Raw genomic sequence first — 27,204 nt, forward strand, 5'->3', positions numbered from 1 at the left:
TTTAGATACTTTATACTTATGTACTTTAATACTACACTTATGAACATATTTATTGATCAAGTTTAGCCTAAATATTCTAACACACATATATACATACTATTTTCTACTAGATATTTATGTACTTTAATGTCTCATAGTAAGTAAGTGAATATACTTATGAATACTTAAGAGTACAAGAGTATTTTAATAGTTAGGTTCTTCATACTTACATATTTTAATTCTTTAATACCAGAAGAACTAACTTGTGGACAGTGTTATCATAGCTTTATCATGTTGAACAATAAAACCACATTAAGGCAGATTAAATGGTTTAGGTACCTTTAAATTTGCTGAAATTTAAAAAACTTTAAAAAGAAGTTTCTATGGTCTAAAAATGCAAAATAAATAACTTTTAGAGAAAAATTCCTCTAAGATGGCTTCTGAGTGAAATTTTTTGTTTGGTTACAGAATTTCTACGAGTGTGAAAGAATTAGAAAACTTCAGGAACTTGTTACAAAATATTCATTAAAGAAAACAAGATGAAATGTGCCTGTTTCTGGACAGTGGAGGCCAAAGAGTGGGATTTCATTCAGAGGCGTAACAGAAGCGACAGTCTCAAGCCAAACATTTTATATAAAGCTGCTTTTGTAAAAGGAGAATTCTATTAAGTAAACAGTTTGTTTTTTAAAATTGTGCAAAGTCTATGTATTGTGAGTAAAAGTTAACTTTGAGAATGTGGTACAAATTTTCAAGTTTAATAGCGGATAAAAGCAGGATTATCAAGTGCACATAAGATAAAACCAAGTAAATTATGTTTTAAGTCTTTCAAACTGAAGTTTTGTGTAAGAAAACATAATATAAATAAAAGTGTGGCAGATGTGACCAGCCTTCAATAGGAAAGGAAATACACAGACAGCTCGAGCTGGGAGGGACTCCCCATTAGCCACCCGGGGTGTTTCAGTACACTCAGAGTTGCCAGGTTGTGCAAATAAAAACACAGAATATCCAGTTAGATTTGAATTTCAGAAAAACTAGTTTTTTTTAAAAAGTGTCTTGCATGCACTATTTCAAGCTTATTTATACTAAAATTTATTCATTGTTTGAAATTCAGATTTAACTGAAAGTCCTGTGTTTTATCTGGCAACCTGAAAATGTATTGGTATAAAAAGAGTCACTTTTAGGATTCTACTGCTACTTATTTTGGGTTGTTTTGGTGGTAGAAAGGTGCAGTGATCACAGGAGATTTCTAAAGATGTGAAAAATTAACAGATTATATATTCTCAAGATGCTGACCCTAATCCTGAATACAATTTTGAGGAGACTTTATTTTTATATAATTTCAAATTTACAGAAATATTTCAACAACAGGACAAATAACTTTTGCCGACAGTCAGCAAGTTTGCTTTATCCTTTCTGCTCTCTGGATTTATATACACACACACGATTTTTCCCTCAGTCATTTAGAAGTCTGTTCCAGGATCATGCCCGTTTAACCGTAAAACCTTCAGTGTATAAAAGTGAGTAATTTTCTAGAAACGATTTTCTCAGAAAAAAAAAAAAAAATCCTACACTAAGCCTTAGAATAAAGAATCGTGTCAAGCTCCAACCTAAAGTTCTTGCGTTTTGTCACTGTCTTTATGCTTGATCTGACACAGTGATAATTTTAGTTTTTTATACACAAAGCTCATTTTCCTTGCCTCCCTAAAGCTGCACTGTAACTCTGGGAGTTTTTCATCAGTGAAAACTCTTTATTGATAAAAATATTTGAAGAGGTTTAGGAATTAATATCACAAGCGATTGTAAGGAAAAAGAAACTGTATACCTCAAACTCAGTGTGCCCTCTGTGTGTGCGTCTTAGCAGGTGTGACACGCTGAGATGTCCCCTCGTTAGTAAAGCAGGGCTTGTGTATGTAATGTGTACAAATGTCAGTGTACACTTCTGTCTACTTGCGTCCCTTGTGGCCGGGATCCAGTAAATCTTTGTCAGCCGTGAGTGGCGGATATGCAGTGTACCTGAAGGGAACCAGCAAAGGGCCTGTTGAACTGTGTGTGTCCTCTTTTCCTTTCCCCCTCATTTGCTCGAGTAGGGCAGGAAAAAAAAAAAAAAGACATGAACTAATTTAAACCAGTCGTCCTGGAGACTCGGAGGACTTGACGTGATGGCCTTCTCTAAAAGTTTAAGGATGCTTTTTGGATTCTGAAATACGGAAGATGGACGTAGATGGCAACATTATGCAGATACCTCACTCACTCTCATTTTATGCCATCCTCTTTTTTTTTTTTTTTAAATAGCCAATCATTTTGAAAGAATATTCCTTTCACTTTGTCACCTCCCACTTGCTCCTTAACTAAAATCTGGTATTTAAAGGTTTTCCCATCACCTTTCTGTTACATCGTTGTCTTACCATCTCCATTGCTGTTCCTGGAAGTGCTACACAGACCTGTCTACTTAGAACCAGCCTATCTCCCTGCTGCCATTGCACGGTATTACCAGAAGCCCTCTGAAAACACGACTCCCTCCTTAACACCTCTCTGTGACCTCCTGAACTTTCAGGAGAAAGCCAGACTCCTTTGCTTCCTGTACAAATTCTTCTCAAATGTCTTCCCTGTCCAGTGTTCTGAGAAAACAGGCTTACGCATTCTCCAGTGACCCCAGTGCTGGATTCTTTGCATCAAATGCCGTAACCATGTTGCTGCCAGGAAAATTCCAGACATCCTTGCAAGCCCAGCAAGACATCTCCACCGCGAAACCGTACCTTCCTCTTCCCCGTCGCCACTGTAATTACAGCCTACCTCTATCGTGCTTACTGTACTGTATTTGTGTTTCAGAGTCTCCTTTACTAGAATGTGAGCTCCTTAAGGGCAGGAAAAGGAACTGTTCACCTGGGCATCTCCATGGCACAGCTGTTGGTATATGGACATTTAATAAATGTTTGTTAAATAAACGGTGTGTGAAGTGACAATTTTATTACATTAAAGCTGCTACCTTCGCTCTGTCCACTTCACAGCAAGGAGCAGTACACTCCCAAGGAGTTGAACTGCATTCAGGATGTGGCGTGGTCGTGAAAGACCGAAAACTTCCAAGGGAAGAGGCAGCATCGTTGAGGAATTTCTCGAATAGACAGAGCACAGCTGGGATTAGGGCTGAATAAATGGGTTCCTATTTAAGATTCTAAGAGGAGGAGAAGAGAGGTTACAAATGATCTCATATAGAAGATTTTTCTTAGCTTAATGTCTGAATAAGGATTGAATATATAATCACATTGGTATTTTAAAGTAAAATGTATAGTACTTTATATCAAATTGGTATATAGTACTAAGTGATAAGACATTCTGATGCAATTATAATAATACTAAAGGCAAATTCATTTGTAACTCCTGTTTTTTTTTTTTTTCCCCCTTTGGTAGCACTAGCGTTTTTATCTTTATGTGACAGAAACTTAGTGTGGTCCATTAAGAAAATAAGAAAACCAGACCTCCAAATAAAAGCACAAACACTTTTATTTTTAACAGTATTGGGTGTTTTTTTTTTTGTTTTTTTTGTTACAACTTAGTGAAACAACAAATAAATACATTCATTGGCCACAGCTATACTTTTACAGCCAGTCGGAAACTGGTTAGATAGCTGAGAAACACTGTTAAACAATAAAAAAAGCAGCTATGCATAAAAAAGCCATTTTTGCTATAAATTACATCTTCCATAAAATTACAGCCAACTACAGTGAGTGGTAAAAGTTTCAAAATTAATGACCACTCAAATGAAACGATAAAAACAAATACTGCTAACCACTGTAGATTTACACACTAGGCAATGGAAATCACTCGTCTCATCAGTGAACAACAAAAAGGAAGGTTTGAAGTTGTCGTCATGTGCTTCAGTGCAAGGTGAACAGGGAATTGGTAGCCCTTTGATTTTATCAACAACTATTTCTTTCGAGACCAAACTTAAAGTGCTCCCAGTGCGTTGCAATTTTTAAGCAAAACGTGGGCCAGAGTTAACCTTTCTTTATCTTTGGTGATATACGGTGTGAAATGGGTGTAAGAAGACAAATCCAAGAATTTAGGTACCCTAGTGATAAGAACTAACTTGCAAATCTCAAATTTGGTACAATCAACTAATGCTGCTGAAGGAACCAAATTTTCTTTGAAAAAGAATTTAAAGTACTCTTCGTTTAGTCAAACAAGATCATCATCTCTGGAAGCCTTACTAGAAAAATTTTATTTTATCACACTGAACCCCAAGGATTAACAAACACAGCACAGATCTTTGCTAGCTCTTGGTAATTACATACCTCACATGAATAGCAAAACAAACTGGGCATTCTGCAAAGAAACCTAGGAACTGAAGTCACAGTGGAAACACACTGTTACGTTGTTCATAGTAATGCTATGAATTTTAAAATAATTTGGTTATAATGAGAGAATTTATAAACAAATGCAAAGTAACACTTGTAAGTATGCTTCTGATTGAATTTACAGTTATTAGCATTAAAAGAAGAAATTTGGCTGTGGCCCAGCCTCCTGAAAGATAGAAAGCTTTAAACAATTTCATTTTTTCCTTAGGGTTTCACTGTTAACACTTTTGTGGAGTTACCGCATCAGGTATGAAGAAGTTCAAAGATATCTTAAGTAAAACAACTTTTTAATGAAAATAGAAGACAGAACAGTTGTACTAATTCCAGTTCTGAAGAAATAGATGAGCACACAATTGTGCATAATTAGTTGTCCTTAAGCACGTTGTGACAACTTCCCAATGTTGCCTGTTCCCTTGGCATCTTGAGGTATTCAGCATGTACTTTTCAGACAGACACTAGTAGAAAGTGCATTTACAAATTCTGTGTTATCTATGTTCACCAAATATAAATTCTTTAGAATTGGGGTAGGATGTTCACGTCAGTTTTAATTTTAAAAGTACTCCAATATTATTAACCTCTATACCTACCTAGTTCATACATTTACCAAAGTTTGCTTTGTTATTCAGTCTAGTGCTGGGATTAATTTGAATTCAATTTAATTTGGCTTTGCCCATTTACAAAGTATAAAAATGTGAAAATTAAAGGAGGAATTGTGTGTCTTACAAAGTATTGCACTTGAGTTCATGGCAATAGCATATCATGGTTTAATTTACCTGAGGACGATCCTGATTCAGTGAGATCAGTTAGATCTTGCTTCAAATAAATCGAATGCTTTTGAAAATGTATTCACGTTTTAACTTGACTTCACATTTTATAAATCTCAAATGCATCTGTAAACTTGTTTAGTCCCAAGAAGTTTCTGGTAAAATCTTCCTATGCAAAAATCTCTATTGCTTTCTTGAAGAATCATGCTTAAATTACCACATATATCTTAATCATACAAAATAATTGCTTGAGTGCTTCTAATCAGAGGAGCCACACAATTTTCACAGGTATGTGTTGCTCTTGAACCAACTGCCATGGCTTTCCAAAGAATGCTGCTGGTCATCACTGAGAAGAATGACCACTGTAATTTGTCTAAAGTGATTGTTTGAATAATTTAAATTGGTATATTAAAATCATGCTTATGAGAACTGTCTTCAATGATTACATTATTTTAGATTTTTAAAAATAATATTTTTATGCCTTCATTCTGTGCACTGTTCACACTATAAATCTGTAATGGGGTAAGAATTCCACACAGAGAACAACCAGTGAATACACAGGCTTTGATTTACGTAGGAAAGCTGCCTTCCAGATTGGTGTACGGTAACGTTCCAGGGCGGACACTGGAGTATGACTTTGGGGACTGCAGTGTATACTCTTCCAGATCAAAGGTCAAAGTGCAAATATGCAAGTATGCATCTGATGTTCCAAAGTCAGGGTGTTTGGAGGCCATCAAGTGCCTTGAGATCTCATCTCTCTTCTACTCCAGTCTTTCCGTTTTATTTCATGTTACTGTGCAGAGATCAAAAGTAGTAGTTGTGGTCTCCACCAGACTCAGCCACATTTCCAGATTTTGTCTTCAGTTGCAACAAATAATGGAATGTTTACATAGATGGAATTTAAACATGTCGAATATACACATTTATGAAAAACAATTCAAGAATCACAACTTGATAATGCTGTCAGTTCTGTGGTGTTACATATAAGCTATGGTGATTGTTCATATCTAGATTACTACAAGTAAAGAGCAAAGGAGCAGTATCTGTCACAGGTCCATTCAGGTGGGGGGTGACTGTGTAACTGCTGCTGCCACACCCAGTCATGGTGCCGTACCAGCCCAAACTTTGCGAATTTGATAAGCTGCAACAACAACAAAAAAGGGCAAAGAAGCCATAGGACTGCGATCAGAATACAAGAAGCCACACTGGCATTGCTGAAAATCTTTCAGTGAATTTAAAACTACAGTTAGTGTCAAATATATTGAAATACGTTCTTTACCAAATAACGAATTTCTATGCAACTTAATGGTTTTTCCATTATCCTTGAGCCTGCACCACATATTACATAAAGATGAGTAAATGCCAATTGGTATAGTGATTACTGTATGGTAGGCTGTATTCTAAGATACGTGTCTATGTATATACACATACCAATCTTCACAACAATCCAGTGAAAAAGGTTCTGTTATTCCTATTTTGTTTTTCAGACTTGCTTTTCTTTTTATCATCCCCATTTTAGAGATGAACAACTAGCTCCAAAAAAGGTTAAGTGACTTGTCCAGGGAAAGTTAGGGTTACAGAAAATGTAGTATCAAGATGAAAGAATCACACAGGTGTGCATTAAGATTTTCCCTTTGTCCTGACAAGTAGCTGACAATATACCAGTTAATTAGCTGCGATGGTTTTGGAACAAGGAGGGCCTGGCATTTCCTATGGCATCTAAGGTTCCTAAGAGTTTTCTCAAGGTTTTCTCTGTGGATGCTGAATAGCGCTAAGGGTAAGGGCACAGATATATAATCACGGTGACAGTATTCTTTCCCTGCTGTTCCCCCTCCCTTCTGAACCAACATAGGATCCTCTAACAACATGATACGATTTTACCTTCAAAAGGCATTTCTTGTAGCACAGTACTCCACAGACTTTGAATCAGATGGCAGGTCCCACTGTGGGTTTAACATCTACAACTTGAAGCTCCTATATTATATGATCTTATTTAAAGGCATATCACCAAATCACCCTTTTCATATTTTGGTGAAAGCTTACCTTTGTTCACAATCTATTTCAGTGCTAATTCAGTAACTTTTGTTATATTTACCTTCCTTCTCTTGAACTACCCAGTCTTGGCAAGTCATCATCACTGTCATATCGTCTTGGATTGTCAAAAAAGTAAGCTCTGGAACTGTAACTGTGACTGTTTATCATGCCAGCAGGTGCCTGTGAACAGAGCATTACATAGCATATCAGGGTCTATGTTTCATACAAGAGAGTTGGCTAAACTCTGTAATGATTTTTAGTCTTAAACTTGGTCAAAAATAGGAAATCAATGTAAATGTCCCACAATTGTTTCCAAAAACAAGGAGAAGCAGCATTGGAATATTATGGTATCATACCAAATTCTGGTTCAGTCTCTGTGCACGGAAAAAGAGTACCACTGCCCATGCTGGCACATGTTCCCACAGGAAGAGGACCATTCCGAACGCTATGTACTCTTCTCCACTTATGTCTTCTACATGAGCCTGTAAATATAACATGGCAGAGACATTTATATGTCTGTATTATGTATAAGAAATCACCATCCACAATTAACTTGTTTAACTGAGTACATTAGAGTATCAACTACAGGTATATGAATGCTAACATTTTCTGTTTTGTCATTTCTCTTACGAAACTTATCCATTAAGGGACATAAAGATACTCTGATGTTAAGTAGAACAGAAAGCTGCTAACTTCCTCAATGCATCAGTTTGTGGAGATAATTTTAATATTTGGGTAACACAGAATGATCTCACGTGTGGGCCCACAGTCTGTAGAGAGTTACTTATATAGTAACTACTATTGTTCCAGTGCTTCATGGGCAAAATAGTACTTACTCAGAGTTATACCTGTAAAGAAATGTGACCTGTTAAGTCACTCAGCTCAACGGCCACTTAAAGTATGCTTTTGGGCCTAGCTTACATAATGAATTTGTTTCTGTCCTATCAGATGTTGGAAGAAGGAAATGGGAGAAGTAGTGAAGATAATCAGCCACATAGAACCATGTATAAAAGTTCCTTCTTAGAACAATAAATGAAAAATGGCATTCCAGGATGCCTTGCATTCAGTACAAAGTTAAATTAATATAAAGACCTGAAACAGAGTACTGAAGATTACTGTAGCAAATATCTGGACAGCCAAGTAACCATGAATGCTGTCCTGTTATTAAGACTGATAACACCGAAGCTGGCATTATCGTACAGTGGATTAAGCCATGGCACGTGATGGCGGCATCTCACATGAGTGCCAGTTGGAGCACTGGCTGCTTCACTTCCAGTCCAGCTCCCTACAAATGTACCTGACAAAGGATTGGAACATGGCCCAAGTGCTTGTGCCCCTGTCACCCATATGGGAGACTCAGATGGAGCTCCAGGCTCCTGGCTGCAGTCTGGCTCAACTCTGGCAGTGCAGCTATTTGAGGAATGAACCAGTCTGTGGAAGATCCCTCTCTCTCTGTACATCTGCCTTTCAATAAATGCTAAAAGACTGGTAATGTCAGTGAAACAAGGAACATCATTATTCAAATATCTAGAGCTAAACAAATACTAAAACTAAACAAAGTTCTTGGTTGGGGGAAGTTAATTTCTTCCTAACAATTTAAAGACAGACCCAAATTCACTGGCTAATGATAGGAAGCTAATTCACCAAAGAAGATTTTTACATAAATTTTTGTTGTTTAGATTTCTTTCTGTAAAACAGTTTTATTTATTTATTTATTTATTTTTTTAAATTTGAGGGGCAAAGAGACAGAATGGGAGAGGAACACAGAGAGGAGAGAGAAGAGAGTGAGCGTATTCCATTCCTCTAGTTCACTTCCCTGTGCCTGCCATGGGCCAGGCTGGGCCAGGCTGAAGCCGGCAGCTGGGAATTTAACCCAAGTCTCTCACGTAGGTGAACCCAACCGCTTGAGCCATCACCGCTGCCTCGCAGGGTCTGCATTAGGAGGACAGAGCCAAGAGCTGCAGCCAAGTACGGTAGTCTGATGTGGGGTGTACGCATCTTAACTATCAGGCCAAAGACTGCTGTGAAAATGATGTCTTTTTTAATGTTTTCTTTCTTTTTCAGAAAGATTTATTTAGTTATGACAGCAGCTGCTTTACCCACTATGCCACAATGCTGGTCCCGAAAATGATGATTTTTAAAAAAGATATCATGGAAAAAAAAAAAAAGACCTAAATGAATGATCTCTGTGAGTGAGATCCCAGTGGAAAGAACGGGGCCATCAAAGAAGGAGGTACCCTTCTCCGAAGGGAGGAGAGAACCTCCACTTTGACTATGACCCTATCGGAATAAGATCAAAGTCAGCGAACTCTAAAGGCTTCCATAGCCCTGGCAACTCATGACTAGAGCCTAGGGAGATTACTGACGCCATGAACAGGAGTGTCAAATTGTTAAGTCAGCAACAGGAGTCACTGTGTACTTACACCCCATGTGGGATCTGTCCCTAATGTGTCATCTAAAGCCAAGTGATGCTATGACTGGTACTGAAACAGTATTTTTATACTTTGCGTTTCTGTGTGGGCACAGACTGATGAGGTCTTTTCTAATTATATACTGAAGTGATCTTCTGTATATAAAGAGAATTGGAAATGAAAAAAAAAAAAACAACCTGGTGTTAAAATGGAAATGGCATAGAAAATTAATTAATTTGAAAAAAAAAATTATGTAGGATCTCTGTCTTTAATGTGCTGTACATTGCTATTTAATGCTATAATTAGTAATCCAATGGTAGTTTTTTCACTTGATGTTGCTATATGGGCAAAATGTTGAAATCTTTACCTAATATATACTAAACTGATCTTCTGTATACAAAGAGAATTGAAAATGAATCTTTACATGAATGGAAGGGGAAAGGGAGCGGGAAAGGGGAGGGTTGCGGGTGGGAGGGAAGCTATGGGAGGGGAGAAGCCATTGTAACCCATAAGCTATACTTTGGAAATTTATATTCATTAAATAAAAGTTTAATTAAAAAAAAAGATTTATTTGAAAAGAGAGAGCTTGATCCTCCATTTGCTGGTTCACTCTGCAAATGGCCACAAAACCCTATGCTAGTTCAGGCTGAAACCAGAAGCCTAGAACTCCATCCAGGCCTCCCACGTGGGCCATCTCCTGCTGCTTTTCCAAGTGCATTAGCAGGGAGCTGGATCAGAAGTGGAGCAGCTGGACTCGAACCACTGCTCCTATATGGATGCCAGTGTTGCACGCAGTGGTTGAACGCACTGTGCTACAATGGCAGCCTGCAGATGATGATTTTTAAATACAGAGCTTTGAATCTGATTCCTCATAGTAGACAGAGATCCCATGAAAGTGTTTGTAGGTCAAATGCTAAAAAATCCTCCTTCTGAAGGCTAACAATTACCACATTGTATGTGGTAGGTACTTACCTTATCTGACAGATTATCCCAACCATAATTAAACGGACTTTCTAGTGTATCCTGAGAGATGGTGATCACCACCAAATTATAACAAGCTCTGGAAGAGTAGAGAAGAATGACTACAGAGCCTACAACGACAATCTGGCACAGAGACATACCCTAAAAGAAATGAAAATCATCGTCACAGTCTGCACATTTGTCATGAAGTTATTCATCCATACACAGTATGGTCACTGCTTGCAAAGTACTCCTGGAAAGCAGAGAAAGCACGTACTCAAATATACCCTTGATTATCTGGCCTTCAAACTCCCTTCCCAGAAGAGCTTGTGGTTAATAGCTACAAGTTAGTATGTTGCAAACGTGCCAGGCAGCTGGAAGAAGACTGTTCTCCAAGGTTACCTTATTTTCTTAAGTAACATGAATAAATAAGTTGGTGAAAGGTCTGAATTTTAATTGATGTTAATTAGAAAGGAGGTTTAGTCATAGAGACAAAAGACTAGAAAATAGAAGCAGTAGCCTACAAAATTTCGGATACCAAATCAGAATAGAAATACAGTTCCTATGCTATTGACTCCATTCTATTCTATTAGTCCCCATTTGATGCCATTATGTTGCTGCTAAAATAATCTAGGTTCCCAAAAGTACTTTCAAATCCATATTTTAAGTCTTTGGCTTTCACTACTTCCCCCAACACAGACATCTTTTATAAATTAGTGTGTTCAACTGTAGTGTGTGTACTGGAGAGGGAAGGGTTATCACCTCTGGCAGGATTAGCTCGGGGTCTGTTTCAGTAACACTTGATTTCCTTTGTGTTTCTATGTATTTTGTATTATGTACCAAAAACATTCTGAGAGGGAGCCAATCCAGAGAGGCACTTCAGAAGGATGCTAAGTCCGTGTCTTGAAGACTGTGCTGTTTGACACAGTGACCACGGGGGACACTCTGGCATTCGGGGCAGCCCCGGCCTGCAGTTCACAGGGGAGTCCCCCACGCGGGAGAGCTGTCCTCTGACCTCCACAGCATTCACCTGTCCTCCTGGTACTCGTGAAGATGAAAAACCCGGCTATGATATCTCAGCCAGAACCCAACTCAGTTTTACATAAGGAGGTTTATGTTTGCGGAGCTATTCCAAAATTGCTAGAATCACATTAAACTGTGTAAATTAAGGCAAATTTGTACTTTATTTTGTTCAGAATTTATCAAGCGGTGTTCAAATATTGCAGAAAATCCAGACAGCGCCAGAAATACTGCTTGTGGTAGGTAAGTGACTGCTGCGTCACACCTGGGACTCTGCACTTGTAGCTGCCTTGTTCATGGTTTCTACGTCTGGATACAAACACCTGCTAATATACCAAGCCCCCAGTTTTACACAGTTAAAAATGTAGTAATTATTGTTCTTTAATATCCTCTTTAAATTACAATTAGGGCAATTACCTTTAATTTTATATGAGTAGATAGGTTAAAATCTATTAATTTCAAGAAACAAGTAGGTTATTAAAATGTTTATTAGGTAAGCTGGGTCTGTCAGTATGCGGAGCCATGATTATGACTAAGTTGCTTATAAGAACAATACACCTTCCAGGTATACAAGGAGAAAGAAAAGATCACAGATACTTTAAAAGTGCTGTGACAGTAACAGTATCTTCCCTGAACTAAACTACTACTATAACATAAGGCACATGTGAAAATAAATAAAACGATGGCAAGATTAAATTTTAAAAATTATACCTGAACATTTTTACAATATGTATTTTATATTTGTGAGTCCAAAAAAGTTGATTAAAAATTAATTTGAAAACCAATAGAAATCTAACTTTAAGAGTACTGTATTATTAAAGTAAGGTAACAAGAACTAGAAAGCACTGTTGTATTACAATCCTCTAAAATAACTACAAAAGTTTAAATTCATTATTTTGAGAAATCAAATGACTGAGAAAGAAATATGCTATTATACAGACTGTGATTAAATCTGTAAACACTTTTTTAAAAAGTTGTGAGGAAAGAACAAAGGATCAATAATACCAAAGCAATTAAAAAAAAAAAAACCTGTAGTCAAATTACACACATAAAACAATGAAAAAAGCCCACTGATTTAGAAAATGAAATGTTTCATCCTGGAAAATACAAATTATGAAATGAAAAATAAGAACTCAGCAATATGGAAAATGTTATTAAAAAGTTGCATAAAACATCTCCAAAATGAATAAAGCCAGAACACAATTCATTCAGACACAATCCTTGAGGAATAATTCTCCTTCCCCCATGTCTGACATCTACATATCTCATTTAAAGAAAATCCATTGAGGCGGCGCCACGGCTCAATAGGCTAATCCTCCACCTTGCGGTGCCGGCATACCGGGTTCTAGTCCCGGTCAGGGTGCCAGATTCTGTCCCGGTTGCCCCTCTTCCAGGCCAGCTCTCTGCTATGGCCAGGGTGTGCAGTGGAGGATGGCCCAAGTGCTTGGGCCCCGCACCCCATGGGAGGCCAGGAGAAGCACCTGGCTCTTGCCTTCGGATCAGCGCAGTGCGCTGGCCGTGGCGGCCATTGGAGGGTGAACCAACGGCAAAGGAAGACCTTTCTCTCTGTCTCTCTCACTGTCCACTCTGTCAAAAAACCAAACCAAACAAAACAAAACAAAAAAACCACCAAAAACCTAAAGCAGGTTGCATCTTACTCCTAAGAACCTCAGTGTCCATATCATGAACAGTATCTGTTTACAGATCCCTTTAGCATGCTGATACGCACAAACCTTAATTTACCATTGAGTTTTGACAAATGTATACACCAGTTAAATCCAAATCTCCACTAAAATAGAACATTATCATCACTCCAGAAAAGCTCCCTTAAACTCTTTTTCCCATAAGCCAAACCCTCATCTGCAAATACCCTTCTGCCTCTGTTTTCACAACTTGGCTATGTCTGTTCTAGAAGCTCATAGAAGTGGAATCATAGAACTTGAACACTTTTGTAGGTTTCATCCATTCAGCATAATGTTTTTAAGATTCATCCACGTTTTTGGATGTATTAGTTCTTTTTATTAATAGGACAATTAGAGTGGTCAAGTCTTTCTGGTTTTCAGTACTTCAAGCCCCATATCTTAGCAAATTGCCCCAGCAAAATGGGACTAATTCCTCTGTATACGAGATTGTTTATTCATATTTCTGCTGATGGACAAATTCTGTGAGCATTTGTGAACACATTCTTTTTTCGGATATATGCTTTCACTCTTCTGGATAAATACCTAGCAGTGGTCATATTATGGTACATAGAAGTTCAGCTATATTAAGAGGTTGCCATAAATTAAAAATAAATTGCCAGATCCATTTCCATACGATTGTACAATTTTACACTTGCAACACAGTATGAGTTCCACAGTTGCTCTATACAAGTGTCCAATCCTAGGTCTCATTTGGGGTTGTCAATCTTTTTAATTTTAGTGATGCTGGTAGATGTGCAGCAATATATTGGTTTGAATTTGCCTTTCATTGATGATTAATGACAGTTTGCTAATTTGTAAGTCTTCTTTGTGAAGAATCTATTCAAATATTTTTAAAATTGAATAGTAGAAGATCTTTACATTTGGAGGAGATCAATACTTTCTCAGATATATGGATTGCAAGGATTTTTGGCTAAAGATATGAACAGGCCTTTGTATTTCAAAGGATGAAATACAAATGGCCAAAAGGCACATGAAAAGATCCTCAGGATTGGGGCTGGTGCTGTTGTACCTGAGCGAGTATGAACAAAGGAGCTCCACACATTGATAAAATTTGATGGTCCTTTATTTGCCGGCGGTGGAGAGTGGGCTCATGCCCTAAAGAACTCTCGACCCTGAAGCCTAAAGCAACAGGGTTTATAAAGGCAAAAACCACAAAATCGGGAGGAGAATTCATGGTTGCTAGGAACAAGGGGGAATACATGGTTATCGGGGTCAAGCTGACCTAAAACCTATGTGAAACTAGTATCAATTATAATCTTGACAATACCAGTTACAATCTTATAATCCTGACATTAATCTAGGTATTGGTTTTAATTATATGTAGGACATAGACAAATTACATTTTTATCATTAACCCAGGTGCAACCTTTCTACTTTCAAGCTTGAACAATTATGCTAGGGGGTTCCTATGCTCTGCCAAGTGTGATGTAGTGGACTGCTATTGTTCTACTGTTTTAGATCATAGTTTCAGACCAGAATCTCACAGTGTGTGTGGGGGGGTTGCTTTCCCAGAGTGGAGTCTCAAGTGCTCCAAAATGGAGTCCCTACTGTCAAGGTGCTACTTCAGTGCATGGAGCAGCAGGCAAAGCCGGCACCTGCAACAATGGCATCCTATATGGGTGCCAGTGAACCAGCTCCCTGCTAATGGCTTGGGAAAAGCAGCTGAAGATGGCCCAAGTGCTTGGGCCCCTGTGACCCATGTGGGAGACCTGAAAGAAGCTCCTAGCTCCAGGCTTTGGCCTGGCCCAGCACTGGCCATTGCACTCATCTGGGGAACGAAACAGCAAATGGAAGTTCTCTTTCTCTCTGTCTCTCCCTGTCTCTGTAACTATTTCAAATAAATAAACAATTTAAAAAAAAAGAAAAAGATGCTCAGGATCACTAGCCTCAGGGAAATGCAAATTCAACACAGTCAGAATGGCTATCATCCAATATCCTAATACAGTGTTGGTGGAAACATAAACAAGTACAGCCATTATGGAAGAGAGTATGTAGATTCCGCAGCAATCTGACAACAGATCTGCCACATGACTCAGCCATTCCCTTCCTGGGAGTTTACTCAAAGGCAATGAAATCAGCATATGAGAGAGTTATCTGTAACCCCATGTTATAACAGCTCAATTCACAATAGCCAAGATATGGAATCAACCCAGATGTCCATCAAATGATGACCGGATAAAGAAATTGTGGTATATATATATATGATGCAACACTACTCAGCCATAAAAAAGAATGAAACCCTGTTTTTCACAACAAAATGGATACAACTGGAGACCGTTATGCTTAGTAAGCCAGTCCCAAAAAGACAAATTTCATGTTTTTTTGTGCTAACACGTAGAGTACAAAAAAAAGTATATAAGTGAAATTGACATCTTAAAGAGTGATTACTGTTTACAGCCCTTGTCTATACTTCTGAGGAGCAATGGTTTTTCTACTACTACTTGTTGAATTATTTATTTAGTGGAAGACTAAGCCTGTGATTAAAGTAATTGAAAGTATGTCATTGCAAAAATTAAAAGAAAAATATGGAAGAAAAGAGGGAGGGAGGGTGGGAGGAAGAGAGGGAAGGTGAAAACTATTATTATGTTCCTAAAAATACATATGAAACACAAAATTTGTTCCAGCTATATAAATAACAAATTAAAAACTTTACCTTCCTGAAGTTAAAAATATTGTCATTTATTTTGTTCAAAAGGAATATTTAAGATTTAGAGGTGATTATTTAAGAAATATTACCCACACCTAAGCATATCATGATCATATAAATATTCATTTAAAATTGTAAGAAAATGGTTAAAAGAGGTTTTGTCAAATTTTCCCTTGAGAATATAATTCCTTTCTGGAGACAAAATTAAAAGGTCATGTAAATGTGGATTGATTTTTAAGTTCCCATTCTGTTCTACTCAACTATTTGTCTATTCTTATGCCAGTAGCATACTATATCAATAATTATAGTTTAATATTAAGATTCAAAGTAATGTGGTACATTTTTTTTTTCAGGGTTACTTTCTGCAAAAAAAAAAAAAAGTTTCCTACAGTTGTAGCTACTAGCCCCATGTGAATTTTACATTTAAATTAAATTCAAAGTTCAGTTCCTATTGCCTAGCCACCTTACCAGTGCTCAGTAGTCACATTCCTACTGAACAGTATAGGTATAAAATATTTTCATCACTACAGAAAAGTTCTATGGGGAAGCACTATAAATATTTTAGGTTCTTTTCATTTATGTACAAATTTTTGGAAATGTCCATTTTTTAAAAGCACTTTATTGAGGTTTATACAACTGATGTGCAAAAAACATGTACATATTTAACATAAACAACTTGATGAGCCTGTCAACTTATCAATTTCTCTTTTAACACATACAAAAGTAAGAGTATGCGTGGGATCATACTGAATCTATAAATCAAACTGGAGATAACTGCCATCTTAACACTCCGGCGTCTTTCAGTCCACGAACATGGCATCACCTCACTGACTTTGTCACTTTCAGCAATATTTTGTAGTCTTCAGTACACAACTGTTGCCTAGTTTTTGGTAAATTTACTCGTAAGTATCTCCTTTTTTTGACACTACATGTAGTTGGTATTGTCTTTCAAGTTTCATTTTCTAATTAATTATTCCTGATATATATAAAAATGCATTTTTGTATTTTGACTATACACTGAGAACTTGCCAAATACAATTAGTTCAAAGTGGTGTATAAATTCCTTAAGATGTTCTCCACAATCATGTTCTGCAATTAGAAACTCTCCATTTATACCCTTTGTTTTTCTTGCCTTATTGGAATACTAAAGAGTTAACTTCCTTGCTTTGTTCCCAATTTTAGGTGCACAGCATTCAACATTTAAGTAGGATGTTGATTGTGGGTTTTTTAAAAAAAAATTTTTAAATGATTTCTTTGCTTATTTGAAAGTCAGAGTTAGAGAGAGGGAGGGACAGAGATCTTCCAACTTTTGGTTCACTCCCCAAATGGCCCCAATAGCTGAGGCTAGGACAGGCTAAAGCCAGGAGTCAGGAGCTGCTTCCAGGTCTCCCACATGGGTGCAGGGGCCCAAGGATTTCGGCCATCTTCCACTGCTTTCCTCAGCCATAAGCAGAGAGTTGGGTTGGAAGTGGAGCAGACGGGACATGAAGTAGGGCCATATGGGATGCTGGCATTGCAGGCAGCACTACAGCACAACACGACCCCTTGATTGTAGTTTTTACAGTTTTTTTTTGTCAAGAGGATTTTCCTTCCATTCCCTTTTATCTGAGGGACTAATTGATTTTTTCGGTTTTTAATCATGAAGGGTGCTAAATTTTGTCAAATGCTTTTTCTATATATATAGAAATGATTGTGTGATTTTTATTCTTTATTCCCTTTATGCAGTGAATTATATCGATTTTGAAGTTTAAATCAATGTTGTGGGGTAGGCATTTAGTTCAGTAGTTATGCCCAATGCTTTTAATGCCTATATCCTTTATCAGAGTGCCTGGGTTTGAGTCCCAGCTCCATTTCCAATTCCAGTTTTCTGTTGGTGTGCACCCTTAGAGACAGTAGGTATGGCTACCTGTGTGGGAGACCTGGGTTGAGTTCCTGGCTCCTGGTTCTGGCCTGGCCCAGCTCCAGATGTTGCAGGTATTTGGGGGAATAAACCAGCTGATGGAAGATCTTTTTCTGTCTTGTGCATTTCAAATAAAATGAAATAAATACTAAACAAGCCAAGCTGGCATTTCTGTGATAAATTTTTCTTGGTTATTTTGTATTTTTTTTTAGTATATTGATTAGGTATTTTGTCTCAGTATAAAGGTCACTGTTTTCTAAGTTTTATTTATTGCATTCAGTTTTTTTTTTTTTTTGACAGAGTTAGTGAGAGAGAGACAGAGAGAAAGGTCTTGCTATTGTATTCAGTTTTTAAAAAAATTTGAAAGGCAGAATTAGAGAGAGAGTCAGAGAAAAAGAGGCTGAATCCAGGAGCCTGGACTCGATCTGGGTCTCCCACAAGGGGGCAAGGACCCAACTACTTGAGCCATCACCTGCTGAGTCCCAAGCTGGACTGGACGCAGAGTGGGGACTTAAAAACAGGCACTCCAATATGGGATGTGAGTGTCCAAAGTGGCATATTAACTGCTGTGCCACAATGCTCACTCCATCACTGAGGGAAACTTTTGATAACAAATTTAATTGCTTTAATAAAATGAGACTTAGATTTGTATTTCAACTTTTGTTAAGTTGGACTTATTTTAAGATTTATTTACTTGAATGGCTGAGTGACAGAGAGAAAGCAATCTTCAATGCACTGGTTCATTCCCAAAGTGGCCACAAAAGGTGGGGCTGGGGCAGGCTAAAGCCAAGAGCCAGGAACTCCATCTGGTCTCCCATATACATGGCAAGGATTTGAGTATTTCAGCCATCATTTTTTTGCTTCCCAGGCACATTAGAATAGAGCTGGTTAAGGACCTCGGTTGCTGGAACTTAATGATATTCTATACGGCTTGCACGTGTCCCAAGTGGCAGTTTAAACTGCTGTGCAACAGCACCAGCCTCAAGTTGTATGTTTAAAATAATTTGTCCATGGGGCCAGCGCTGTGGCATAGTGGGTAGAAGAGCCACCACCTGCAGCACTGACATCCATATGGTTGCCGGTTCAAGTCCCAGCTGCTTCACTTCTCATCCAGCTCTCTGCTATAGCCTAGGAAAGCAGTGGAAGATGGCCCAAGTCCTTGGGCCCCTGCACCCTTGTGGGAGACCCGGAAGAAGCTCCCAGCTTCAGAAAGGCACAGCTCTGGCTGTTGTGGCCATCTAGGGAGTGAACCAGCAGATGGAAGACTTCTCTCTCTCTCTGCCTTTCAAATAAATATTTTTAAAAAAAATCTATAAAAAATAATTTGTCCATTTGTCAAATTTATCAGCAAGGAGGTCATAATACTCCCTTAGATATCTTTTAAGGTCTACAGTTCTATAATGACACACTATGCTTTCATTCATGGTATTTATATTTTTTTCCTGTAGATCAAATTTGCTTATGTATTCAAAGAGTCAACTTTTGACTTTAATTTATTACTTAGTTTCATTGACTTCCATTCTTTGCCACTTCAGTCCTTCTACTGAATTTTGGGAGCCCCCCCCCTCCTTTTTTCTGTTTCTCTACTGTACTCCACCCCTGTGATTCAAAACAGGAAACCTAAATCACTGATTTTATATTCTTTTCCAATATAGCATTTAAAACTATACTTTTCTCTTTTTACTACTCTGGCTGCATTCCATAAATTGTTGTATTTCATTTACTTTCAGTTTGAAATACTTTGTAATTTCCCTTGTGAGTTCTCATTTTACCTATGAGTTATTTTATATTGTATAATTTCCACATACATGTAACCATATTATCAATATTTAATTGCCTTGTGGCCAGAGAACATTCCCTGATTCCAATCTTTTTGAATGTATTGATATTTGTGTTATGGTCCCTTGTATGGCTCATTTTGATAATCATTTCCATGTTAAGTTGAAAGGTATGTGGATCCTCAGGTTATTGGGCATCAAAAAGCCCACAGGCAACGAAAACTGTTCAGATTTTCTATGTTTACTGATTTTTTAAATCAATTGTTGAGGATTAGGTATTAAAAGCTCTATGACTGTAGGCTTACTTTTGTCTGTTTCTTATTATTTGGGCTCCATGCACATATTTATCATTATTATATCTTCCTGATTAAATGTACCTTTTTATATTGGGTAACACTCTTTGTCTTGAAGTCTATTTAATCATAGCCTGGTATGCTTACTGAAACTAGTATCTAACATACTAGTTTCCATCTATTTGTTTTCAATCTATATCTGTCTTTTTTTGTTTTTTGATAGGCAGAGAGAGAAAGATGGAAGAGTGAGTGAGCTCCGAGCTGCTGGTTCACTCCGCAAATGTCCACAAAGGCTGTGACTAGACTGTGCTGAAGCTGGGAACTGGAACTCAATCCAGATTCCCTACTTGGGTAACAGGAACCCAATACTTGAGTCATCACCCTACCTGCCAGGGTATGCATTAGCAAGAAGCTGAAATCCAGAGCCAGGGTTGGGTATTGAACCCAGAAATCCAATATGGGACATGGGTATTTAAAGGGCTAGAATAAACACTCCTCCATCTCCAAATATGTCTTTATGGTAACATACATTCTGAAACTATGATACAGATCAATCTTAAAAAAAAAAAAAACCATTTTGACAGTATTCACTTTTCAACAGAGTGTTTAGTCCATTAGCATTTAATATAATTAGTGATACATATGGATTTAGACTTTATATTTTACTGTATGTTTTAAGTTTGTTCTTTTTGTGGTTTGCTGTTGATCTTGAGGGAAGGTTTTTTTTTTTTTTTTAAGATTTTATTTGAAAGAGTTACAAAGACAGAGGGAGAGACAGAGAGAGATATCTTCCCTCTGCTGGTTTACTGCCCAAATGGTTGTATCGGTCAGGGATAGACCAGGCCAAATCCAGCAGCCTGGAACTCCATCTGGGTCTGCCATCTGGGTAGAAGGAGCCCAGTACTTGTGCCATCTGCTACTGCTTTCTCAGGTAACATTAGGCAGCAGCTCAGCCTGTTGCTTCACAACAATGGACACTGGGCAGCAGTTCTTCAAGTGTGGTCCATGGATACTAAACACCAACATCAAAACTATTTAAAAAAATACTAGAACTTAGTTTGCCTGTTATGCAAAATTCTTTCTCGAGTATAGAGCTCTCCAGAGGATACATAGTAGGTGATGATACCATCACTCTGTTAATATGTATTCTTTTGTTGTCTAGAATATTTGATATGGTAGTTTATAAATATATACATTTTCAGAGATTAACTGTTTCTGTATTTTTACAGAGTTTGTGCTAATTTCTTTCAGTTATAACTACTGTACACATGGAAACCTCATTATCATTTAATAATTTTTTTTGAAATCCTAAAATTTTCCTTGCCTCTACATGGAAACAGAAGAATATAAGTATATATATTATGCAGAAGTGTTTTACAATATTTAAGAATTTTCTTCCTTTCTGAGGTGTTTATGTAGCCCTAGTAGTCAAGACGCTGGTTAGGATGCTTGTGTCCCATATCAGAATGCTTGGGTTTGACATCTGCCTCTGGCTTTACTCTAGCTGATGCAGACCCTAGGAGGCAAGGGTGATGGGTAAAATAAATGGGTTTCTGTCACCTACATGGGAAACCTGGATTGCATTCCTAGTCCCCAGCTGTAGCCCAGCCTGGCCATTGTATGTATCTGGGGAGTGTAACAGCAGATGGAAGCTCTGTTGAATAGATTAATACATTAAAAGAAGAATATTGGGGCCGGAGCTGTGGCACAGCCAGTTAAGCCACGGTCTGCAGAGCTAGCACCCCATATGGGCACCAGTTCAAGGTCCATCTTTTCCACTTCTGAACCAGTTCCCTCCTAATGTGCCTAGAAAAGCAGTGGAGGATGGCCCAAATGCTCGGGCCTTTGCACCCACATGGGAGACCCGGATGAAATTCCTGACTTCTGGCTTTGGCTTAGCCCATCCTTGGTCACTGCAGCCATTTGGGAAGTGAACCAGTAAATGGAAGATCTCTCTCCTCTGTCTCTTGCTATACTTGTGTCTAGCAAACAAATAAGCAAACAAATCTTTTACTTGAGAGGCACAGCTACAGAGGAAGAGATAGAGAGAGAGGTCTTTCATCCACTGGTTCATTCCTCAAAAGGCTGCAACAGCTGGAGCTGAGCCTATCCGAAGCCAGGAGCCAGGAGTAAGGGCCCATGCATCAGGCTATCTTCTACTGCTTTTACAGGCCATCAACAGGGAGCTGGATCAGAAGTGGAACAGTTAGGGACTCGAACAAGTACCCACATGGGATGCTGGTGCCACAGGCGGATGTTTAATCCACTATGCCACAGCATCGGCCCCAGTAAATAAATCTTTTTAAAAAAAGAATATTAAAAAAGAATTTCTTTAAAAAATTTAAAACTCATTTTAGAATTATTTTACTCTCAAATTCACAAATTACATTTTTTTTTTTAATATTTAGGAACAGCTTATTGAGAAGGTTAAGCCACTGTTTGGGAATATCAGAATGTTTGTGATCAAGCCCTGCCTCTGCTTCTGACCCTGATCCTGGGAGGTGGCAGCTGAGGCCCCAAGTACCTGGGTTCTGCCACACCTGTGGGAGACCCAAATGGAGTTCCTGGCTCCTGGCTTCAGCCTGGTCTAGTCCCAGAGGTTGCAGGAATTTGGGGAGTGAACCAATAGATGGAAGCTTGCTCTCTCTCTCTATAACTGGAAACACAAGGATACAAACATGTATACCATGTATGTTTTGCAATATCTGTTACTCTTTCAAATAAACAAATCTTTAAAAAGAATGAACCACTGGTTTAGGAATGGGAATTATTGTTTAATGGGTACAGAGACTCATTATAGGAAGAGAAAAATGTTCTAGAAATGGATGGTGGCGATGGTTGCAGAATAATGTGAATGCACTTAATACTACTGAACTAATTAAAATGGTTAAAATGGTAAATTTTATATGTATTTTGGCACAGTAAAAAAAAATCCTTCTTTTTTACCTCTAAGATCCTGAGAAAGATAAAAGTGTCAGAGTTCTCCCACTCAATGAAGGGAGGAATCTACCTCAAAGGAACTGGGTAAAACTGTAAATAAGGAATCAGAATCTAATGAAGATCATTTTTCAACAGGTTTTATAAATGTTAACAATTTACCTTATTGTGTCTTCTGCAACAGAACACTTTTGCATAGTTTTTGGCCCATGTTAAGCTGCAGTATCCTTTGAGACCAACCAATCATTCAGAGCTTAAAGTAAAGGAATTGACAATTTAAATGCAGGTGTGGTGAATGCTTAAACACCAAATAGTGTTATTCTACCTTTCCGGAATGAAATGGAAAAAAAAAAAGCCACTGAAGCATTTTACAGGCTGAGACATTACACTGCATTGGCCATTAAAGTACACAACACCCGAGAGACTGGTAAAGCCTCACACAACTGAATTCCGTTATATGGAAAAGTTCATAAAAGACACTGGGGGCCCTGCCACTTTTCAGCAATATAGAAATTAACTGACTGAAAGATTTTACTGAATACATGAAGACTGACTTAATAGCTTGTCTATAATTTTGTGCTTTTGCCTTAAAAAAGGATGAATCCATAGTTGTAGCAGGTATTTATATTTGTATTTATATGGTGTCAGCATGACTCAATCATCCAGGAAGACAGTCTTCTACATCAGTACCTGACAGGAAACACAGCGGTACTAAAATACTCAGTCCTGAGTAGATTTTCTGTTTATCCTGGATTAACCGTGTTGCTATTTTCACTAAAGGTACAAAAACAATGGTGTGTAGAATTGCTGAGTCTTCGCACAAACCCAGGCATTGGCACTGAACTGTATCGAAGGTAACTATGTATTCTTCACCTCCATGTACTCTCAGCTAAAAAGGAAAGTCATTTTCATTTAGGAATATCATTGATGGATCAGCACAAATATTTATGAAATACTGACTCTGGAGTACGTCCCTATTTAATATTCTATGTGATGAGATGTGCACGTAAAGCAATTCTGCTTCTCACTGAGTCAGTGGTTATGTACAGGAACAGAATTTATGTGATGACATGTAGTGGAAGTAGTCAGTTTTTTCACAGATCATCACTTTTTAAATTAACAGACAATTATGGTAGACAAAAATACTCAGACGCCTACTAGACATGCATTTTTCAAAAATAAAATGAACCTATCCTTTCAAAGAAAATATCTATTTACTGTCAACGATGAAATTTGAACTTCTGAGTGAAAATTAGGATTCCTGGGAAACTAGTATGCACTTATATCCATGCCCAACAGCTTCCCAAAACTGAAAAATTATTCTGATGAGGTGCTGTGATATTAACACACGTGATTTTGCATGTTATCTCATAAAATGCATCAACGTTTATAAGATCTGTGTCCACTCTTTGATAAATGATCAGTACATGTCTCAAAATCATTGACGAATGGAGAGTTCAAAAAGTTCTCTAGTATGATTTTAGATTCTACATGGCAACTAACCTTTAAGAAACTTCCAGCTTCTGAATTTTGGTACAGCATTAAAGAAGATATTCACAATTACCTGAAAAGTCTATTAAAATTCTCCATTCTCCAACTACATATACTCGTGTGAGGATGGACTTTCTTCATATACTTCAACCTAAACAATATACCATAACAGATTGAATGCAGAAGCAGACAGAAAATCTAGCTCTCTTCTATTAAGTCAGATATTAAGGAGATTTGCAAAAGCTCACTTTTTTTTTTGTTTTGGAAAACAAGTATTTTCATAAAAGCATGTAATTTATGTTAACAAGTAATGGGTTTATTATTTAAACGAATTTTAAAAGTACATATTTTATAATTTCCAAATTTTTGTTTCTAATACAGTATATAATGAAGGATATAATATAAACAAAAGCTCATTGGGGTTCTTAATAAATTTTGAGTATAATGGGATCTTGTGAAAAAAAGTTTCAGAATTATAGCTCTAGGAATTTATGTATATTTATATATGCATATTTTAAACTTCTCATAATTAAGTAATAGTTAATATCATAACACTTTATATAAAATGTGAGAACTTTGCAACCATACTGACCTATTTACCTCCTGTTCTTTTTTCTATATTTGCTATATATAATATATTGAATTATGTATTAATCTAAATCTGCAAAGCTTTTAGTATTTTAAGTTTTGCTTTAAATGACCATATATAATTTAAAGAAATTAATGTCATATTTACCCATGTATTTACTATTTCTTGTGTTCTTCATTCCTTACTAAAGGGCTGAAATTCAAGCTAGTTTTATTTCTCTTCAGTAGAATTTTCTTGGCATTTCTTGTAGTACAGGTATACTGGTAACTACCTTAGTTTTCCTTTTTTCTGAACATGTAATTTACCTATTATTTTTAAAAACCATTTTCACAGGTTACAGAATGCAGAGTTGACATACTTTTTTTTTCAGCATTTTAAAGATGTTTCCATAACTGCTGGCCTCCATTAATTCTGTTGAGAAATAATGTATCATTTGAATTGTTGTTGTTTGTAATTCTGTAATTCATTTTCTTCTATCTCAAGATTTTCTCTTTATTTTTAGTTGGAAGTACTCTGACTATGATGAGCGTAGGTGCAGTTTTCGTTATATTTATCAAATTGGGACTGGTGAGCTTCTTGAGTCCACAGATTGACATCTTCTACCCAAATTGAAAAGTTTAGGTCATTATTTCTTAAAATATTTTTTCCAACTTCATGTTTTTTCTCTTTTACTTCTGGAACATTAATTACAAATAATTAGACCATAAACCTCTGTTCTTTTTGTTATACTCTTTTTCCATCATCCTCTGTTCTTCAGAGTGGGTAATTTATACTGATCAATCTTCTGGTTGACTATTCATCACCAATCTGGTGTTAAGCCTAACAGTGAATTATTTAATTTTTTAAGACTTACTTATTTATTTGAAAGGCCGTGACAAAGAAGCAAGGACACAGAGAGAGAGGTCTTTCATCTACTGATTCACTTCCTAAATGCTTACAACAGCTAGGGTTGGGGCCCAAGACAATAGCTTGCAATTCCATATGGGTCTCCCACATGTGTGGCAGGGATCCAAGTATGTGGGCCATTTCCACTGCCTTTCTGGGTGCACCAACAGGAAGCTAGATGGCAAGCAGAGGAGCTGGAACCTGAACTAGCACTCTGATAAGGATGCAGGCATCCCAAGTGATGGCTTAATCCACTCTGCCACAACTGCTGCCCCTTATTTTAAATACTGTATTTTTAAATTTTAGAATTCTCCTTTATCTTTTCAAAAAACAGTTTCTATTTCACTTGAGGATTTCCTATTTATTTACCTAAGTGCATTTTCCTTTATATTGTTGAGGATATGATAAAATCTTTGTTAATCTTGTCATCTTGGGTTGAGGGTTTCTCCACTGTATTTTTTTTTGGGGGGGTTGGGTTTTACTCTTTGCTCATGTAAGTTATCTTTTTCTTGTTTCTTCACATAGCTTACAACTTTGGGTTGTCCTGGACATTGTGAGTGACATATTTTAGAGTCTATTTTTTGTGCTATTTTCTACCGATAAGTATTGCTTTCTGTTTGTTTTAGCCAATAACCAACTTGGCTGCACTTAAATCTCAAACTCTTGTCTTCCACGCATAAACAGAAGCTGAAATCCCAGTCAACTTCTTTGTCCTTAATTTCTGCTTAGGGTCAGTCATGTGCACGTATATTGCAAGCATCAGATATAAATCTGAGAGTGTTTATAATCAAGATGCGTGGTTTCTTCTATCCGGCCATCTTCTTCTTGAGATTTCCCACTCAGTTTCCATTGTAGTAGTTGCCAGAATTTTATATCCTGATTTTTCAAGCCACCAAAACAATTTCTGTTCAAGTTTTGGCTGCCCCATGGATGGGATCTTCCCACAGGCTAGAAGCTGTAAAAAACAGGAAACTCACTCAGTGCCATTTCTTCCTTCTAAGTGGTTGTTCTCCAGTGCCTTCAGTAATTTTTATATTTTGTCCAGAATTTATCACTGCAATATTTTGAAGGTTGGTCCAGTTTCAGCCATCATCAGAAGCAGAATCCTGTACACAGTTTTTCAAATCATCTCATAAATGCTATTTCCATTTCAAAATTCAAATGTTAAACTGGGCATTAAAAATCAGAAAATAAAATATTCTCAATAAATTAAAAAACATGCTATGATAATTATATGGCCCAAACCCTTTAAAAACCAGATTCATGGTGCTCAGATAGAGCAAAATAGATCTCTGGTTCCTACAATCCTGACCTTAAGGAGTTGGTGTTTTTTTATTGGGTGAAACTTCAGGTCATGGAAAATTTTTAAAATTCTGAAACTGCAGACTAGTATAGCAAAAGGGTGTAGAAGTATAAGGAAATAATGACTTGAGCTTCAGAGTAGATAAAATATATATA

The 27,204-nt window shown here is 37.2% G+C and overlaps 2 protein-coding genes across 5 annotated transcripts in view; one reads left to right on the plus strand and one right to left on the minus strand.

Annotated features, from left to right (window-relative positions):
* ERO1A (endoplasmic reticulum oxidoreductase 1 alpha) overlaps positions 1–672 on the plus strand; it is a 52,174-nt gene extending 51,502 nt beyond the window's left edge. For all 3 annotated transcript variants that reach the window (XM_062205127.1, XM_062205129.1, XM_062205128.1), the window contains one exon: positions 448–672. In XM_062205127.1, coding sequence (XP_062061111.1) covers positions 448–508 — 61 coding nt within the window. In that variant the 3' untranslated portion in view covers positions 509–672. The remainder of the gene's footprint in view (positions 1–447) is intronic.
* A 2,802-nt stretch (positions 673–3,474) lies between these two features.
* The window catches only part of GPR137C (G protein-coupled receptor 137C), a 65,776-nt gene continuing 42,046 nt past the window's right edge, over positions 3,475–27,204 (minus strand). Inside the window, exons 4-7 of one of the 2 annotated variants that reach the window (XM_062204581.1) lie at positions 10,516–10,665; positions 7,489–7,614; positions 7,194–7,312; positions 3,475–5,891 (exon numbers count right to left, since the gene is read on the minus strand). In XM_062204581.1, coding sequence (XP_062060565.1) covers positions 5,879–5,891; positions 7,194–7,312; positions 7,489–7,614; positions 10,516–10,665 — 408 coding nt within the window. In that variant the 3' untranslated portion in view covers positions 3,475–5,878. Of the gene's footprint in view, positions 6,240–7,193; positions 7,313–7,488; positions 7,615–10,515; positions 10,666–27,204 lie in introns of both variants that reach the window. The other variant, XM_062204580.1, reaches the window with a different exon arrangement.

The sequence above is a fragment of the Lepus europaeus genome, chromosome 11 (assembly GCF_033115175.1).
Source record: "Lepus europaeus isolate LE1 chromosome 11, mLepTim1.pri, whole genome shotgun sequence".
Lineage (NCBI taxonomy): Eukaryota > Metazoa > Chordata > Mammalia > Lagomorpha > Leporidae > Lepus > Lepus europaeus.